This window comes from Thalassophryne amazonica, chromosome 2 (assembly GCF_902500255.1).
Source record: "Thalassophryne amazonica chromosome 2, fThaAma1.1, whole genome shotgun sequence".
Classification (NCBI taxonomy): domain Eukaryota; kingdom Metazoa; phylum Chordata; class Actinopteri; order Batrachoidiformes; family Batrachoididae; genus Thalassophryne; species Thalassophryne amazonica.
The window spans coordinates 133292586-133309258 of NC_047104.1; the positions used below are offsets into that span (position 1 = coordinate 133292586).

Genomic DNA, 16673 nt, shown 5'->3' on the forward strand with positions numbered 1-16673 from the left:
GGCTCTGTCCATCTCCTCCTCCTCCTCTCTGTGCCACTCCATGGCACAGAGCCCAACTACGCATGCAGTCACAAAGTTCTTCTGAAAAACTGGAGCGATCTGAATTCGGTTGGATGAATATGGGTGTGTGTGTGGAGACAATTCACCTCATTCACAACGTGACAGAACTTAACAATGCGCTGTTACTCGCAACAGCGCGCAACAACATGGAACACTATTCTTGACCGTGCGTAATGGTTCCTGATAATTCTCCAGCAACACGTGCCATTAATCGGAACGCGTGGTAACAGGTTGCAGCAGTTCCTGAGGACACCTGATGCCTCTGCCCTGAATCATCACATTTGTGATAAGCGGCCAAGAATGTATACTTCGTGGCATTCGTGACTTGTCGTTGTTGATGCAGTGTTGCCTCAACACTGCATTTAATCTATTGTTAGACTCGATTGCCTTTGCTCAAAATGTAAATGAGTCCACCCACCACTTTAATCATACCTTAGATCTTGTTCTGACTTATGGTATGGAAATTGAAGACTTAACAGTATTCCCTGAAAACCCCCTTCTGTCTGATCATTTCTTAATAACATTTACATTTACTCTGATGGACTACCCAGCAGTGGGGAATAAGTTTCATTACAGTAGAAGACTTTCAGAAAGCGCTGTAACTAGGTTTAAGGATATGATTCCTTCTTTATGTTCTCCAATGCCATATACCAACACAGGGCAAAGTAGCTACCTAAACTCTGTGAGTGAGATAGATTATCTCGTCAATAGTTTATATCCTCATTGAGGACAACTTTGGATGCTGTAGCTCCTCTGAAAAAGAGAGCCTTAAATCAGAAGTGCTCTATTGAGCCGAGTATTCCTTTAACTTTAACTAGTAATGACTTCATGACTTTCTTTGCTAATAAAATTTTAACTATTAGAGGAAAAAATTACTCATAACCATCCCAAAGACATATCGTTCTCTTTGGCTGCTTTCAGTGATGCCGGTATTTGGTTAGACGTTTTCTCTCCGATTGTTCTGTCTGAGTTATTTTCATTAGTTACTTCCTCCAAACCATCAACATGTCTATTAGACACCATTCCTACCAGGCTGCTCAAGGAAGCCCTACCATTAATTAATGCTTCGATCTTAAATATGATCAATCTATCTTTATTAGTTGGCTATGTACCACAGGCTTTTAAGGTGGCAGTAATTAAACCATTACTTAAAAAGCCATCACTTGACCCAGCTATCTTAGCTAATTATAGGCCAATCTCCAACCTTCCTTTTCTCTCAAAAATTCTTGAAAGGGTAGTTGTAAAACAGCTAACTGATCATCTGCAGAGGAATGGTCTATTTGAAGAGTTTCAGTCAGGGTTTAGAACTCATCATAGTACAGAAACAGCATTAGTAAAGGTTACAAATGATCTTCATATGGCCTCAGACAGTGGACTCATCTCTGTGCTTGTTCTGTTAGACCTCAGTGCTGCTTTTGATACTGTTGACCATAAAATTTTATTACAGAGATTAGAGCATGCCATAGGTATTAAATCATATTGAATCATATTTATCTAATAGATTACAATTTGTTCATGTAAATGGGGAATCTTCTTCACAGACTAAGGTTAATTATGGAGTTCCACAAGGTTCTGTGCTAGGACCAATTTTATTCACTTTATACATGCTTCCCTTAGGCAGTATTATTAGACAGCATTGCTTAAATTTTCATTGTTACGCAGATGATACCCAGCCTTATCTATCCATGAAGCCAGAGGACACACACCAATTAGCTAAACTGCAGGATTGTCTTACAGACATAAAGACATGGATGACCTCTAATTTCCTGCTTTTAAATTCAGATAAAACTGAAGTTATTGTGCTTGGTCCCACAAATCTTAGAAACATGGTGTCTAACCAGATCCTTACTTTGGATGGCATTACCCTGACCTCTAGTAATACTGTGAGAAATCTTGGAGTCATTTTTGATCAGGATATGTCATTCAATGCGCATATTAAACAAATATGTAGGACTGCTTTTTTGCATTTGCGCAATATCTCTAAAATTAGAAAGGTCTCAGAGTGATGCTGAAAAACTAATTCATGCATTTATTTCCTCTAGGCTGGACTATTGTAATTCATTATTATCAGGTTGTCCTAAAAGTTCCCTGAAATGCCTTCAGTTAATTCAAAATTCTGCAGCTAGAGTACTGACAGGGACTAGAAGGAGAGAGCATATCTCACCCATATAGAATAGAATAGAATTTAAAATTCTTCTTCTTACTTATAAGGTTTTGAATAATCAGGTCCCATCTTATCTTAGGGACCTCATAGTACCATATCACCCCAATAGAGCGCTTCGCTCTCAGACTGCAGGCTTACTTGTAGTTCCTAGGGTTTGTAAGAGTAGAATGGGAGGCAGAGCCTTCAGCTTTGAGGCTCCTCTCCTCTGGAACCAGCTCCCAATTCGGATCAGGGAGACAGACACCCTCTCTACTTTTAAGATTAGGCTTAAAACTTTCCTTTTTGCTAAAGCTTATAGTTAGGGCTGGATCAGGTGACCCTGAACCATCCCTTAGTTATGCTGCTATAGACTTAGACTGCTGGGGGGTTCCCATGATGCACTGAGTGTTCTTTCTCTTTTTGCTCTGTATGCACCACTCTGCATTTAATCATTAGTGATCGATCTCTGCTCCCCTCCACAGCATGTCTTTTTTCCTGGTTCTCTCCCTCAGCCCCAACCAGTCCCAGCAGAATACTGCCCCTCCCTGAGCCTGGTTCTGCTGGAGGTTTCTTCCTGTTAAAAGGGAGTTTTTCCTTCCCACTGTCACCAAGTGCTTGCTCACAGGGGGTCGTTTTGACCGTTGGGGTTTTTCCGTAATTATTGTATGGCTTTGCCTTACAATAAAGCGCCTTGGGGCAACTGCTTGTTGTGATTTGGCGCTATATAAATAAAATTGATTTGATTTGATTTATGTGTAAACACAGCATTATACCCTCATCACACTTGAGACTGAATGAATCTGAATCCCATCCAAATGAAAATTTGACCCACATTTGGGAAGTGTCGAGGTGCAGTCACAAACATTGAACAGCCTTCGGAGAACAGTCTAAACAGCTGGGCACAGTCATGCGGCCGCCCCGAATGTTTTGCTGTTTTGCATGATCAAAACACTCATGGTGCAATCGAAGTGGAAAAACAATTGAACAGCAGGGAGGTGATGGTCTAGTGGTTAAGGCATTGGGCTTGAGACCAGAAGATCCACGGTTCAAATCCCAGCCTGACTGTAAAATCACTAAGGGCCCTTGGGCAAGGTCATTAATCCCCTATTGCTCCCGGTGTGTAGTGAGCACCTTGTATGGCAGCACCCTCACATCAATATTTCATTATTTATAAAGCGCTTTGAGCATCTGATGCAGATGGAAAAGCGCTATATAAATGTAGTCCATTTACCATTTAGCAGTCGATGTGCAGTCTGACCACAATCTGACTGCATTCTAAATATTGTCACAGCGTCAAAACAGCATTTGGAACAGTGTGATTGTACTTGAGAGACATTTGCCATTGTCAGGCATGTCAAGTCCTGCCGGCATGTCCTGATTGTGCCATGGATGAGCCGTAAGTGCACCTCCACTGGATCCCATTCGGGGTGCACACAGGAATTATTGTTATGTGCAATGTCTGCGGCATGCATTCATCTTGTGAACTAGACATGAACACCGCACAATTAAACCAAACACACAGTGTGTCCCTACAAGCCAATGCGTCTCAGAGCCGCGGAGCAGCATGTACATCTGACCAAGGTGTTATATCCATAATAAACCTTATATTACAGATACATTGACATAACATAATCTGGCTGAATAGTGTATCACAGCTGTAATACAAATATTATGACATGTACACCATCAAACCCTTTAGGAGGAGGAATTGTATTGCCAAGCCATTTCAATATAAATAAAATAGAAAGTCACCTTTGAAATAGATCCAGATGTATCTCACAGCGCAGAGCTAACAACAGCCAGGCTGCAGCCTGCAATCAAAAAACTGATGTATTGGATGAACTCAATTCAATTATGTGTAGGATTTCCATCTAATAAATATTTCATTTAATTTAGTTGGGACAACATACATTTATTATTTGGAAATCCTGCCTATAATTGAATTGAATTCATCCAATGAGTCATTTGTTTGTGTGATACACTCAAAAACTGTCTCATTGGATTGGATTCCATCTAATAAATATATATAGTCCCAAGTCAATTAAATTACATTATTTTGCATGGATCTGTTTTATTTGAGTTGGGGCTACATATATTTATTAGATGGAAATCCTGCACATAATTGAATTGAGTTCATCCAAAGAGCCGTTTTTTGAGTGTGTGATTAGATCCCTGTCATCCTGGGAGATTCATGAGACGGTCACATCAGCCAAGTGCCGACGGCACATGCCTCATCCACCGCAAAATCCCCCCACATTATAAGTAGTTGAATGGCATTCATACACGGCTGTCCGAATGTCTGTCCCTCCTGATTGCGCCTCGAAGTTTGGCTTTTTTCTCACTGTGGCTGACTCAGCTTGACTTCTGCTCATTTGTGCTAAGCATGATGGGGCCCTTAGAGATAAAGCAACACTGAATTCCAAAAGTTATAGATGGACCTTGATTAATTTTACGACCCCAATTCCAATGAAGTTTGGAAGTTGTGTGAAATGTAAATAAAACAGAGTACAATGATTGTAAATCCTCTTCCAACCTATATTCAATTGAATACCCCACAAACACAAGAGATTTAATGTTCAAACTGATAGACGTTTTGTTTTTGTGCAAATATTTGCTCATTTTGAAATGATGCCTGCAACACATTTCAAAAAAGCTGGGACAGTGGCACAAAAGACTGGGAAAGTTGAATGCTTGCTCAAAGAACACCTGTTTGAACATTTCACAGGTGAACAGGTTAATTGGAAACAGGTGAGTTGTCATGATTGGGTGTAAAAGGAGCATCCCCAAAAGGCTCAGCCATTCACAAGCAAAGATGGGGTGAGGATCACCACTTGTGAACAACAATGTTTCTTGACGTTCAATTGCAATGAATTTAGGGATTCCATCATCTACAGTCCATAATATAATCAGAAGATTCAGAGAATCTGAGAACTTTCTACATGTAAGCAGCAAGGCCGAAAACCAACACTGAATGCCCATGACCTTCGATCCCTCAGGCGGCACTGCATTAAAAACTGACATTGTGTAAAGGATCTTACTGCGTGGGCTCAGGAAACACTTCAGAAAACCATTGTCAGTTAACATAGTTCATCGCTACATCTACAAGTGCAAGTTAAATCTCTGCCATGCAAAGCGAAAGCCATACATCAACAATATCAAGAAACACCGCCGCCTATCTCTGGGCCTGAGCTTATTTGAAATGGGTCAGACACAAAGTGGAAAAAGTGTGCTGTGGTTTGATGAGTCCACATTTCAAATTGTTTTTGGAAATCATGGACGTTGTGTCCTCTGGACAAAAGAGGAAAAAGACCATCCAGATTGTTACAGCGCAAAGTTCAAAATCCAGCATCTGTGATGGTATGGGGGTGTGTTAGTGCCCGTAGCCCGTGCTGAAAGGTACATCCAGGTTTTGGAGCAACACATGCTGCCATCCAAGCAACGTCTTTTTCAGGGACGTCCCTGCTTATTTCAGTAAGACAATGCCAAGCCACATTCTGCACGTGTTATAACAGTGTGGCTTCGTAGTAAAAGAGTGCGGGTACTAGACTGGCCTGCCTGCAGTCCAGACTTGTCACCCTTTGAAAATTTGTGGCACATTATGAAGCACAAAATACGACAACAGACAACTGTTGAACAACTGAAGTCGTACATCAAGCAAGAATGGGAAAGAATTCCACCTACAAAGCTTAAACAATTAGTGTCCTCAGTTTCCTAACGCTTATTGAGTGTTGTTAGAAGGAAAGGTGATGTAACACAGTGGTAAACTGTTTTTGGAAATGTGTTGCAGGCATCCATTTCAAAATGAGCGAATATTTGCACAAAACAATAAAGTTTATCAGTTTGAACATTAAATATCTAGTCTTTGTGGTGGTATTCATTGAATATAGGTTGAAGAGGATTGAAAATCATTGTATTCTATTTTTATTACATTTTACAAAACATCCCAACTTCAACTTGGAATTGGGGTTGTATGAGCATATTGATAAAATTCTTAGGAACAAGGCCTGATGCGTGATGCTGAATGCAGGGCAGTGGGTACTTTGGTGGTTGGGAATATGTGGCCTTGATGGAGTGAATCTAGTTTTAACACTATGACCAGGCTGAAGGAGGGTAAGGTGAGTTGATACTTTGACAGCTGTGACAACTATGCTATTGTTTTTGGGCACTGCTCAATATTGGAACCCAAAAATGTGGATGCCCTAGTGGTGGGTTGTATACTCACTTGCAGAGGCCACAGTGTGACATTGATGTCTCCATTGATACCATCAGGACGGAACATGCTCTCCATTGCTCCGGTAGTGAAGGACAGCATTGCTTTCTTATCCTTTTAAATAAATGCCAAAGTAAATTTATAACATACGAGTAATTTATACATTCAGTACATTTTCAGTGATGTACTTAGGCACATGTAGTATTCCTAGGGGACAGCCTTGACACACACCAGTTTACACCTCTCAGTGAATCATGTTACAGTGGCTGGAGTTCTAATCCTGCTCCCAACCTAGTGGGATCACTACAATGTGGCATTTCTACTGTTTATTTGTGTATGATATGTTGTGAATGGCTTGATGATATCAGGTGGTGGATATATTATACAATAATGAATGCTTATGAGTTCAATTATACGAATATTTTATGCGATGAAAGCTCATAAAATATTTGTTCCAATGAAAGAATGTAAAAACATTCATTATTTGTTTTATATAATGCCTAAAATAGATCCTTGTCATTTTATATTCTATTAATTTACAAACAACAAAAAAGGGACTTACATTTTAGTACCTCCTTAGTGCAGCGAAAAAAATAATGTTAGAAATTAATTCAGCTTTGGTGCATCACTGCTGCGTTGACATTATCAATCCAACACAAACTTTAAATACGAGGAGTCCAAAAATAATTCTGACAATGAAGTCCACCGTGCCGTGCATCAAATCATCTTCTGTCAGCAAAACAAACTCCACAGTGTGCATGCTCACACAAGTGGGAAGGCACTTGTGCACACGTGTGCTACCAAAAAAAAAAATGTGTATTTCCTCAGTGCATTGGAAAAAAAAAATCACATCAGATGGCTTACAGCGCAGTGGATTTGGTTTGCGTGTGCGCGCGCATGTTGTGTGCATGTGTGTGCACACGCATGCATGTGTGTGTATGTGTAGGTGTGGTTGCGTGTGTATGTGGGTGTGTGTGTAGGTGTGTGTGCAGAGTGCAATGGTACCAAACGTATGGAACCAAACTCCACTCTAAATGCAATGCAACACAAATGGGACAAATAATCCATGTGACAACAAAGCACCAATCAAATGACAAGGATCCACTCAGCTATTATATATAATTCAATTAATCACTAGGATTTGCTGCTGTGCTGGTTGAAGAAATGTGATTGTAAGGGAGACAGACCTTGAAGATGCCTTGATCATACATCTTTTCCAGGGAAAAAGCGAATCCTGATGCCAGCACTCTGTCTATCCAGCCCTTCATGATCGCAGGCACACTGAACCAGTACATTGGAAACTACAGAAAAGTAAAACAGTTCACACTGACGATATGTGGGCTAAAGGCATTTGCATAACTGTCACTGGGTGCTACAGGCCTCCATCTGCCTCTAAGGAAGCGCTACAATCTTTGAAGCATCTTTTGTCTAGACTGAATTATAGTGAACTTGTTTTAGTTGGTGATTTAAATTGGGATTGGCTTGAAGCAGTAGCTGAGGATGTTTCTGTGATGCGATTAATCTTACCCAGTTGGTAAATTTACCCACTTGGACAAGCCTCAAAAGCCCCGAGAAGTCTACCTTGATTGATTTGATTTCGAAAAACACTAAGGTTCCCAAATCAAACCTCATATTAATAAAAGAACTCAAACACTTTAATGAATAAGCATATCACCACGATTTGTCCAAATTTAATTAGAAAAAAATAGGAATTATCCCTGATGTAGGGATAGCTTGGACATTCTTTAGGGATAGTTTTATGCAAGAAGCAAATCAACATGCCCCATTAAAGAGATTCAGGGTAAAGGGGCAGGATAATCCCTGGTTTTCCACAGAGCCAGAAGATGCTATGTAACCTGGCTTGGGCTAAGGCAAGGAAAACGGGTCTACCACTGATTGGCTTGTTTTAGAAAGCTAAGAAACAAATGTGCTTCTTTCATATATTTGTCTGTCACCACTAATAACCTAAATAGCCCACAGAAATTTTGGAAAGTTTTTAAGTCTCTTTCTGTGAGTAAAAGCTCTCAGTTTTACCTACTTATGTTTTAAAATATTCTGTTCCTGCCTATGTCAGGATGGAGGTATTGAATTGTTTTAACAAGCATTAACAAGCATCTTCTGGCTCTTTGTTTGATTCTGTGGGATTTGACTATGTGAAATCTTGCACAGGCCTCCCAATGCACGCTGGTCAAAATTTCAACTTTGTACCTTTCTCTGTTCAGGAAGTTCATAAAGCCCTTAAAGCTACATCAGGATGTGATTTCACTGATCCTCAAGCCCCATCAACATAGCAAGAATGTGCCAGAACATGCCCAATACAGCAAATACCTGCCATAATCCGACACAGTCGGGAGGAAAAGAGGCGTGGTAAGGAGTGTCGGAGTGCAGACAGACTCCCTCGTCCAAGCCCAGTGTCACGTTTATTTTTTTTTTTCGTGCTCCCGTAAGAAATTGAGTCAAATTTTCGTGGCCGGGTTTTTTTTAATTCACTATTATGAACCCTACTCCTACCTCAACCCTAACCCTAACCATAACCTAACCCTACTCCTTCCCTCAACCCTAACCATAACCACCCTTGATCCCCCCCCCCGTTTCACTTTTAATTTCGTGCAGCCATCACGGAATTAATTAGAATGAATTCATGCTGCCATGACAAAAATGAGGCGCTTTTCGTCATGGCCCTTTTGTTAATCACGAACCAATAGATTAATGAAAATTCAGTAAGGTATTTCTTATATATTATATTTCAATTCTAAGGTGGAACTACGCCAGTACAGTGGTCCATCACTATAACGCAGTTCACCTTTCATGGCCTCGCAGTTTCGTGGATTTTTTTAGTCCAATTTTGCATGCTTTTTTTTTTTACAGCGCATTGTGTTCTGCGTCCTCATCAAGCAGGTCGCGGCACCGTTCTGCGTGTCTGTTTATAAGAATCTTCTTGCCCAGAAGAAAAAAGAGCGCCAACAACTACTCATAACTGTGTTCTTCACTCGGAAAAAGACACCTGCACCCGAGGTGTCACTCAGTGGAAAAGACGTGACAGCGAGCGGCACCAGGATGAGAGGTCGATCATAGGAACTTGAGAATACTGGTGAGTCACTATTAATAATTTCTTATGTGTCCAACCTCGTAGGGGTGATCGTTAAAATAAATTTGTTAGTTCTAAAAAGCCATCATAATTATTTTATAGAAAATGTTCTATTTATTTCTCAAACAAATGTTTGAGCCTGAAAAACAGGTTGGTCTTATTTTCTACTAAGGTTTGAACTTTGAGTGTTTACACACGAGAGAAAAGTGAGAAAATGTTAATGCCTGTTTGAGAAAAGTGTATAAAGTGTGTAGTGAGGGTTTTACAGCCTTAAAACATCTATAATAATTGTAAAAAATACGCTGACTACTTTGCGGATTTGCCTATTGCGGGTTTTTTTAGAACGTAACTCCCGCGATAAACGAGGGACCACTGTATACAAAGGTATATGTAAAAATCTAAAAAGGAGAGTAGAAAAAAGTAGAGTAGAGCCACTTAGGTGCCTGGTCTGAGAACCAGGATGGTAGGTGTCAGGAATTTTCAATATATGATCAATTATTAACGTCTTATTTTGATTTGCTGTCTTTGATTTTTGTCTTTGATCTCATTCTCCATATACACATTTATATACATGTGTTTCAATGTGTTTCATTAATATTGCTTTCTGTTGTGTGGGCCGCTGAAGAGGAGGTACTGCTGGCCCACCACCACCAGATGGTGCCCTGCTTGGAGTGCGGGCTTCAAGCACGAGAGGGCGCCGGAGCCATGGGGAGTGACAGCTGTCACTCATCATCAGCACCAGCTGTCACTCATACAACTCATCACCATCACCATAAAGGCCGGACTGCAACTCCACCTCCTCGCCGAGAAATCAGCTACCATAAGAGGTAATTTTCTCTGCTGAACTAAAACATTGAGTAATAGTCTGAACTTCTTTGCAGCCATTTTCCTGTGGGTTGCCTTATCTGTGGGATTGGCGTTTGGTGTGATCAGCGACAGCTTCGCTTCACACCCCAACCAGATAAGTGGTTAGACAGGAGCTGCACGAGTGTGTGATTGGAGGTGGAGGTGCTCCCTCCCAAAAGAACAAAGACTGTGGGATTACTGAGTGTGCGAACTCACACTCATCAACTCTGTTTCTGTTCTCTGCCAGCAGTACCAGGTCTGACAGCTGGAGACGGTGGCCACCTGGGGATCCAGGACTTGGCGGCTCCGGTGTTCTTCAGATCCGTTGGCAGTGAGGGCCGTGTGGGATCCGGCTCAATTCTGGACGGATGTCTCCTATCCTCAAGCCTGCCCACAGGTCACTTAACATATAATTGTTTGTAGTTCCAAGAACTGTATTTGTCTGTATTCCGTTGTGCACTTCACAACATTAAATTGTTACTGTTTGGCTTATCCATTGCCCGTTCATTTAACGCCCCCTGTTGTGGGTCCGTGTTCCTACACTTTCACAACAGCTTTCTTTGTTAATCACTGAATTGCTAAAGTAGTTATACTCACTACATTGATTGATTGATACATATCTATTCATTATATTCACTGTTTAACTAATCATTAAACTGCTCACAAGATGATCTTTGACTCAGTGAGAGGGCAAACTGTTTTGCTGAGATCATGTTTTTGCTGAGCACAGATGTATGTTTTAATTAACAGTCCAGCCTTGAGCAGGGAGTGGTGTGACCTGCATATTAGTTCAGTGTTACGCTGTTTACTTCGTAAGACTGGAGGCTTAAAGCCATAACAATTTCATATCGATGTGAGACCAGACTTTGTGTCGTGGCACCTATACATGGTGCCAGCCAGATCTTTCTCGAGGTTCCCTTGTATGCACTCAAATCTTTTTGGATCCTGTTTTGCTGCCATTGGAATATGTAATTGCAGTCAGATGGTCGTCAGACTCCACATGGACTGCCATCGGATAGGTGTCCCATCCTGACAGCACCCAGAGAGTTTTAAACATGTGTATTACACTCGGGGGCACTGGCCGATTTTGACCAACTGTGTCGACTTCCGCAGATGGTTGTCAGAACGTTTTGGAACTGAAATCCAACACTTTTGGATGTGTGCCGATTCATAAGTCTGACGCCACTCTGCAGATTCCATCTATGTGTGACGGGGGGTGTTATTTTTTTAAGCTGGAAGCTGATTTTGTAGCAGAGTCTCTTGCATATCTTTTTAACCTCACAGTGGAAAAGAATGAAATTCCCTTACACACATAGCCAGAATGTGCAGGAAGTAGGCCGACACAGCAAAAATGGTCATAATCCATAATGTGCGCCAATTCGTGATTCTGACACCATTCTGCGTGATTCCAGCTATGTGTGATGGGGGTATTAGTATGGAAATCAGCTTTTGTTCTCCCTTTATTATCCAGTTATTCTAACTAATTATAGACCAGTATGTAATCTATCTGTACTGGCCAAAATTCTTTTATATTATATATATATATAGTATTATATATATATACAATATATACATACGAGGTCTATTAGAAAAGTATCCAACCTTATTATTTTTTTCAAAAACCATATGGATTTGAATCACGTGTGATTGTGTCAGACAAGCTTGAACCCTCGTCCGCATGCGTGAGTTTTTCCACGCCTGTCGGTTGTGTCATTCACCTGTGAGCAGGCTTTGAGTGAGGAGTGGTCCAGCCCCCTTGTTGTTGTTTTTTTTCCATCAGAATTTTTTCAGAAACTGTTAGAGACTGGCAGCTGGAAACCATTAGAAAAATTTATCTGGCTTTCGGTGAAAATGTTATGGGCTTGGTAGAGAATAAGGAGTGTTACTGTTGCTTTAAGGACGGCCCCCAGTGGTTGTGGGGCGCGCCGCGCTCCGAAGCCGCCATCGACAGGCTGAATGATCATTTCATTTCTAAACGGATGGCTGTCTAGATCCGTGACCATCATGTGCCATTTCTCTGGTTATCACAAGAGCTGGACATCAACCATTTTCCGGCAGATTTCACTTTTAACAAGAGATTTTGTCATGGAAAGCCGAGCGGAGGCTTCGTGCGTCACGATGGATTCGCTACTGGAGCGAGACAAAACCACCTCCGTTTTGGAGCGTGAGTTTTTCCACGCCTGTCGGTTGCGTCATTCGGCTGTGAGCAGGCTTTGAGTGAGGAGTGGTCCAGCCCCCTCGGCGGATTTTCATTGTCAGGAAATGGCGGAATGATTTTGGCTTTTTTTTTCCATCAGAATTTTTTCAGAAACTGTTAGAGACTGGCAGCTGGAAACCATTCAAAAATTTATCTGGCTTTCGGTGAAAATTTTACAGGCTTCACAGAGAATAAGGACTGTTACTATAGCTTTAAGGACGGTTTTAAGGACGCTCGGCGCGCCGCGCTCCGTGGCACCATCAAGAGCCACAAACCACCGGATCATTTCTAAATGGATGGCTCTGTGGATCTGAGACCGTCGTGTGCACTTTCTCTGGTTATCACAAGAGCTGGACATCAGCCATTTTCCGGCAGATTTCACTTTTAACAAGAAATTTTGTCATGGAAAGCTGAGCGGAGGTGTCACGACCGATTTGCTGATGGAGCGAGACAAAGGAACACCTCCGTTTTGGTCTCACAGGACGGCTTTGAGATGGCGTTCAGACAGCTGTCGGTGGTTTTTCCATCGAGTGATTATCCGAGAAATTGGTGGATGTGCCTGGACATGCCAGAACATGTCCCGTGAGGCTTCAGCACAGCTTGCTTTGCGCCATGCAGCACCGCCACGATGCGTGGAATTCCTCTGCACATCTGTCTCAATGTGCCGAAAAAGTGCTGATGTCCACGTCTTTTCACAATTCCTGTGCTAGTCAGACGACGTCCCGGATAAAACCCAACATCCAGTTTGGAAATGAACGGCACATTCCACTGTTACAGGAGTTTTTGTCATGGAAAGAGTAGTGGAGGCTTCGCGCGTGGCGGTGGTGCCGCATGGCGCATAGCAACGCCAAGATGAAGCCTCACGGGACATGTTCTGGCATGTCCAGGCACATCTACAATTTCTCGGATAATCACGTGATGGAAAACCCACTGACAGCTGTCTGAACGCCATCTCAAAGCCGTCCTGTGAGACCAAAACGGAGGTGGTTTTGTCTCGCTCCAGTAGCGAATCCATCGTGACGCGCGAAGCCTTCGCTCGGCTTTCCATGACAAAATCTCTTGTTAAAAGTGAAATCTGCCGGAAAATGGTTGATGTCCAACTCTTGTGATAACCAGAGAATGGCACACGATGGTCACGGATCCAGACAGCCATCCGTTTAGAAATGAAATGGTCGTTCAGCCTGTCGATGGCGGCTTCGGAGCGCGGCGCGCCCCACAGCCGTTGGGGGCTGTCCTTAAAGCGACAGTAACACTCCTTATTCTCTACCAAGCCCGTGACATTTTCACCGAAAGCCAGATAAATTTTCTAATGGTTTCCAGCTGCCAGTCTCTAACAGTTTCTGAAAAAATTCTGATGGAAAAAAAGCCCAAATCATTCCGCCATTTCCTGGCAATGAAACAACGACAAGAGGGCTGGACCACTCCTCACTCAAAGCCTGCTGACAGGCGAATGACACAACCGACAGGCATGGAAAAACTCACGCATGCGCACGAGGGTTCAAGCTTGTCTGACGCAATCACACGTGATTCAAATCCATATGGTTTTTGAAAAAAATAATGTCAGATACTTTATAATAGACCTCATATATATATAGATATATATATATATACACTCACAAAAATATAATGCAACACTTTTGGTTTTGCTCCCATTTTGTATGAGATGAACTCAAAGATCTAAAACTTTTTCCACATACACAATATCACCATTTCCTCAAATATTGTTCACAAAACCAGTCTAAATCTGTGATAGTGAGCACTTCTCGTCTCCTTGCTGAGATAATCCATCCCACCTCACAGTGTGCCATATCAAGATGCGGATTAGACACCATGATTAGTGCACAGGTGTGCCTTAGACTGCCACAATAAAGGCCACTCTGAAAAGGTGCAGTTGTGTTTTATGGGGGGGGGGGGGGGGGGGGGGGGGGGGGGGGGGGGGGGGGGGGGGGGGGGGGGGGTGGGGGGGGGGGGGGGGGGGGGGTGGGGGTGGGGGGGGGGGGGGGGGGGGGGGGGGGGGGGGGGGGGGGGGGGGGGGGGGGGGGGGGGGGGGGGTGATACCAGTCAGTATCTGGTGTGACCACCATTTGCCTCATGCAGTGCAACACATCTCCTTCGCATAGAGTTGATCAGGTTGTCAATTGTGGCCTGTGGAATGTTGGTCCATCTCTCTTCAATGGCTGTGCGAAGTTGCTGGATATTGGCAGGAACTGGTACACGCTGTCGGTATACGCCGGTCCAGAGCATCCCAAAAACTTGCTCAATGGATGACTTGTCCGGTGAGTATGCCGGCCATGCAAGAACCTGGTGACATTTTCAGCTTCCAACAATTGGTACAGATCCTTGCAACATGGGGCCGTGCATTATCCTGCTGCAACATGAGGTGATGTTCTTGGATGTTTGGCACAGCAATGGGCCTCAGGATCTCGTCAACGGTATCTCTGTGCATTCAAAATGCCATCAATAAAATGCACCTGTGTTCTTCGTCCATACAGACACCTGCCCATACCATAACCCCACCGCCACCATGGGCCACTCGATCCACAACATTGACATCAGAAAACCGCTCACACCACACGATGCCACACACGTTGTCTGCCATCTGCCCTGAACAGTGTGAACCGGGATTCATCTGTGAAGAGAACACCTCTCCAACGTGCCAAACGCCAGAGAATGTGAGCATTTGCCCACTCAGTCAGTTACAACGATGAACTGGAGTCAGGTCGAGATCCCGATGAGGACGACGAGCATGCAGATGAGCTTCCCTGAGACGGTTTCTGACAGTTTGTGCAGAAATTCTTTGGTTATGCAAACTGATTGTTCAGCAGCTGTCCGAGTGGCTGGTCTCAGACGATCTTGGAGGTGAACATGCTGGGATGTGGAGGTCCTGGGGCTGGTGTGGTTACACGTGGTCTGCGGTTGTGAGGCTGGTTGGATGTACTGCCAAATTCTCTGAAACGCCTTTGGAGACGGCTTATGGTAGAGAAATGAACATTCACTACACGAGCAACAGCTCTGGTTGACATTCCTGCTGTCAGCATGCCAATTGCAACTCTCCCTCAAATCTTGCGACATCTTTGGCATTGTGCTGTGTGATAAAACTGCACCTTTCAGAGTGGCCTTTTATTGTGGGCAGTCTAAGGCACACCTGTGCACCTAATCATGGTGTCTAATCAGCATCTTGATACGGCACACCTGTGAGGTGGGATGGATTATCTCAGCAAAGGAGAAGTGCTCACTATCACAGATTTAGACTGGTTTGTGAACAATATTTGAGGGAAATGGTGATATTGTGTATTGGAAAAAGTTTTAGCTCTTTGAGTTCATCTCATACAAAATGGGAGCAAAACTAAAAGTGTTGCATTTATATTTTGTTGAGTGTATATATATATATATATATATATATATATTATATATATATATATATATATATAATATCTGTGTGTGTATGAAACCTGAGTAATGTCTGACCTGGAAGACGATAAGGTCAGCTTTCTCAACTTTTGCGCTGCTCCGCTACAATGTCGTCACTGAGGCGGCCCTCCATCCATGCATGCATGGTCTCCTCTCCATACCTGAAAAGCTCTGGCCTTTTCAGCTCACCTGCACCCAAAAAAATGGTGTCAAAATGCATGAAAATAAAATAATAATAGTAATAATAATAATAATTCACACTGACTGTTTCATGAAACACATTCATGTAAAGATAACAAATATGTAAATGTATCAGTCAAAATTTTGGACATTATTTTCAAACCTAAAATAATATGCCTGCTAAAGGCTGTCTAATAGGCCTGTCACCACCATGTCGATTTAGCCAGCGTATGCCGACAGCCCCGTTTCCACCGAGTGGTCTGGGTCGGAACAGTTAAGTCTGTCTTGGTTTGCATTTCCACTGCCAGCAGAACCCTTTTGTCTGGTAGTGGAGCATGTAGATGTTCACATGCACGTCATCGAGCACATGTATGCTGTCAGCGTGGTCTGTCCCCCCACACAGAGGCTAAACAGAGTAATTGAACATTTTAACTTTATTTTTGTCTTGGTGAAACATGGGATTTATTTCATTGCGTGCAGAATGCTGAAGAATAGACTGATGTTTATGGTAAACACTGACGTGAATGAATGAAGCACT

At 42.7% G+C, this 16673-nt stretch overlaps 1 protein-coding gene across 1 annotated transcript in view; it reads right to left on the reverse strand.

Annotated features, from left to right (window-relative positions):
* The window catches only part of nqo1 (NAD(P)H dehydrogenase, quinone 1), a 41956-nt gene that overhangs the window by 11875 nt on the left and 13408 nt on the right, over positions 1–16673 (reverse strand). Inside the window, 4 exon segments of the mRNA XM_034193822.1 lie at positions 6426–6527; positions 7601–7714; positions 16013–16045; positions 16047–16144. Coding sequence (XP_034049713.1) covers positions 6426–6527; positions 7601–7714; positions 16013–16045; positions 16047–16144 — 347 coding nt within the window.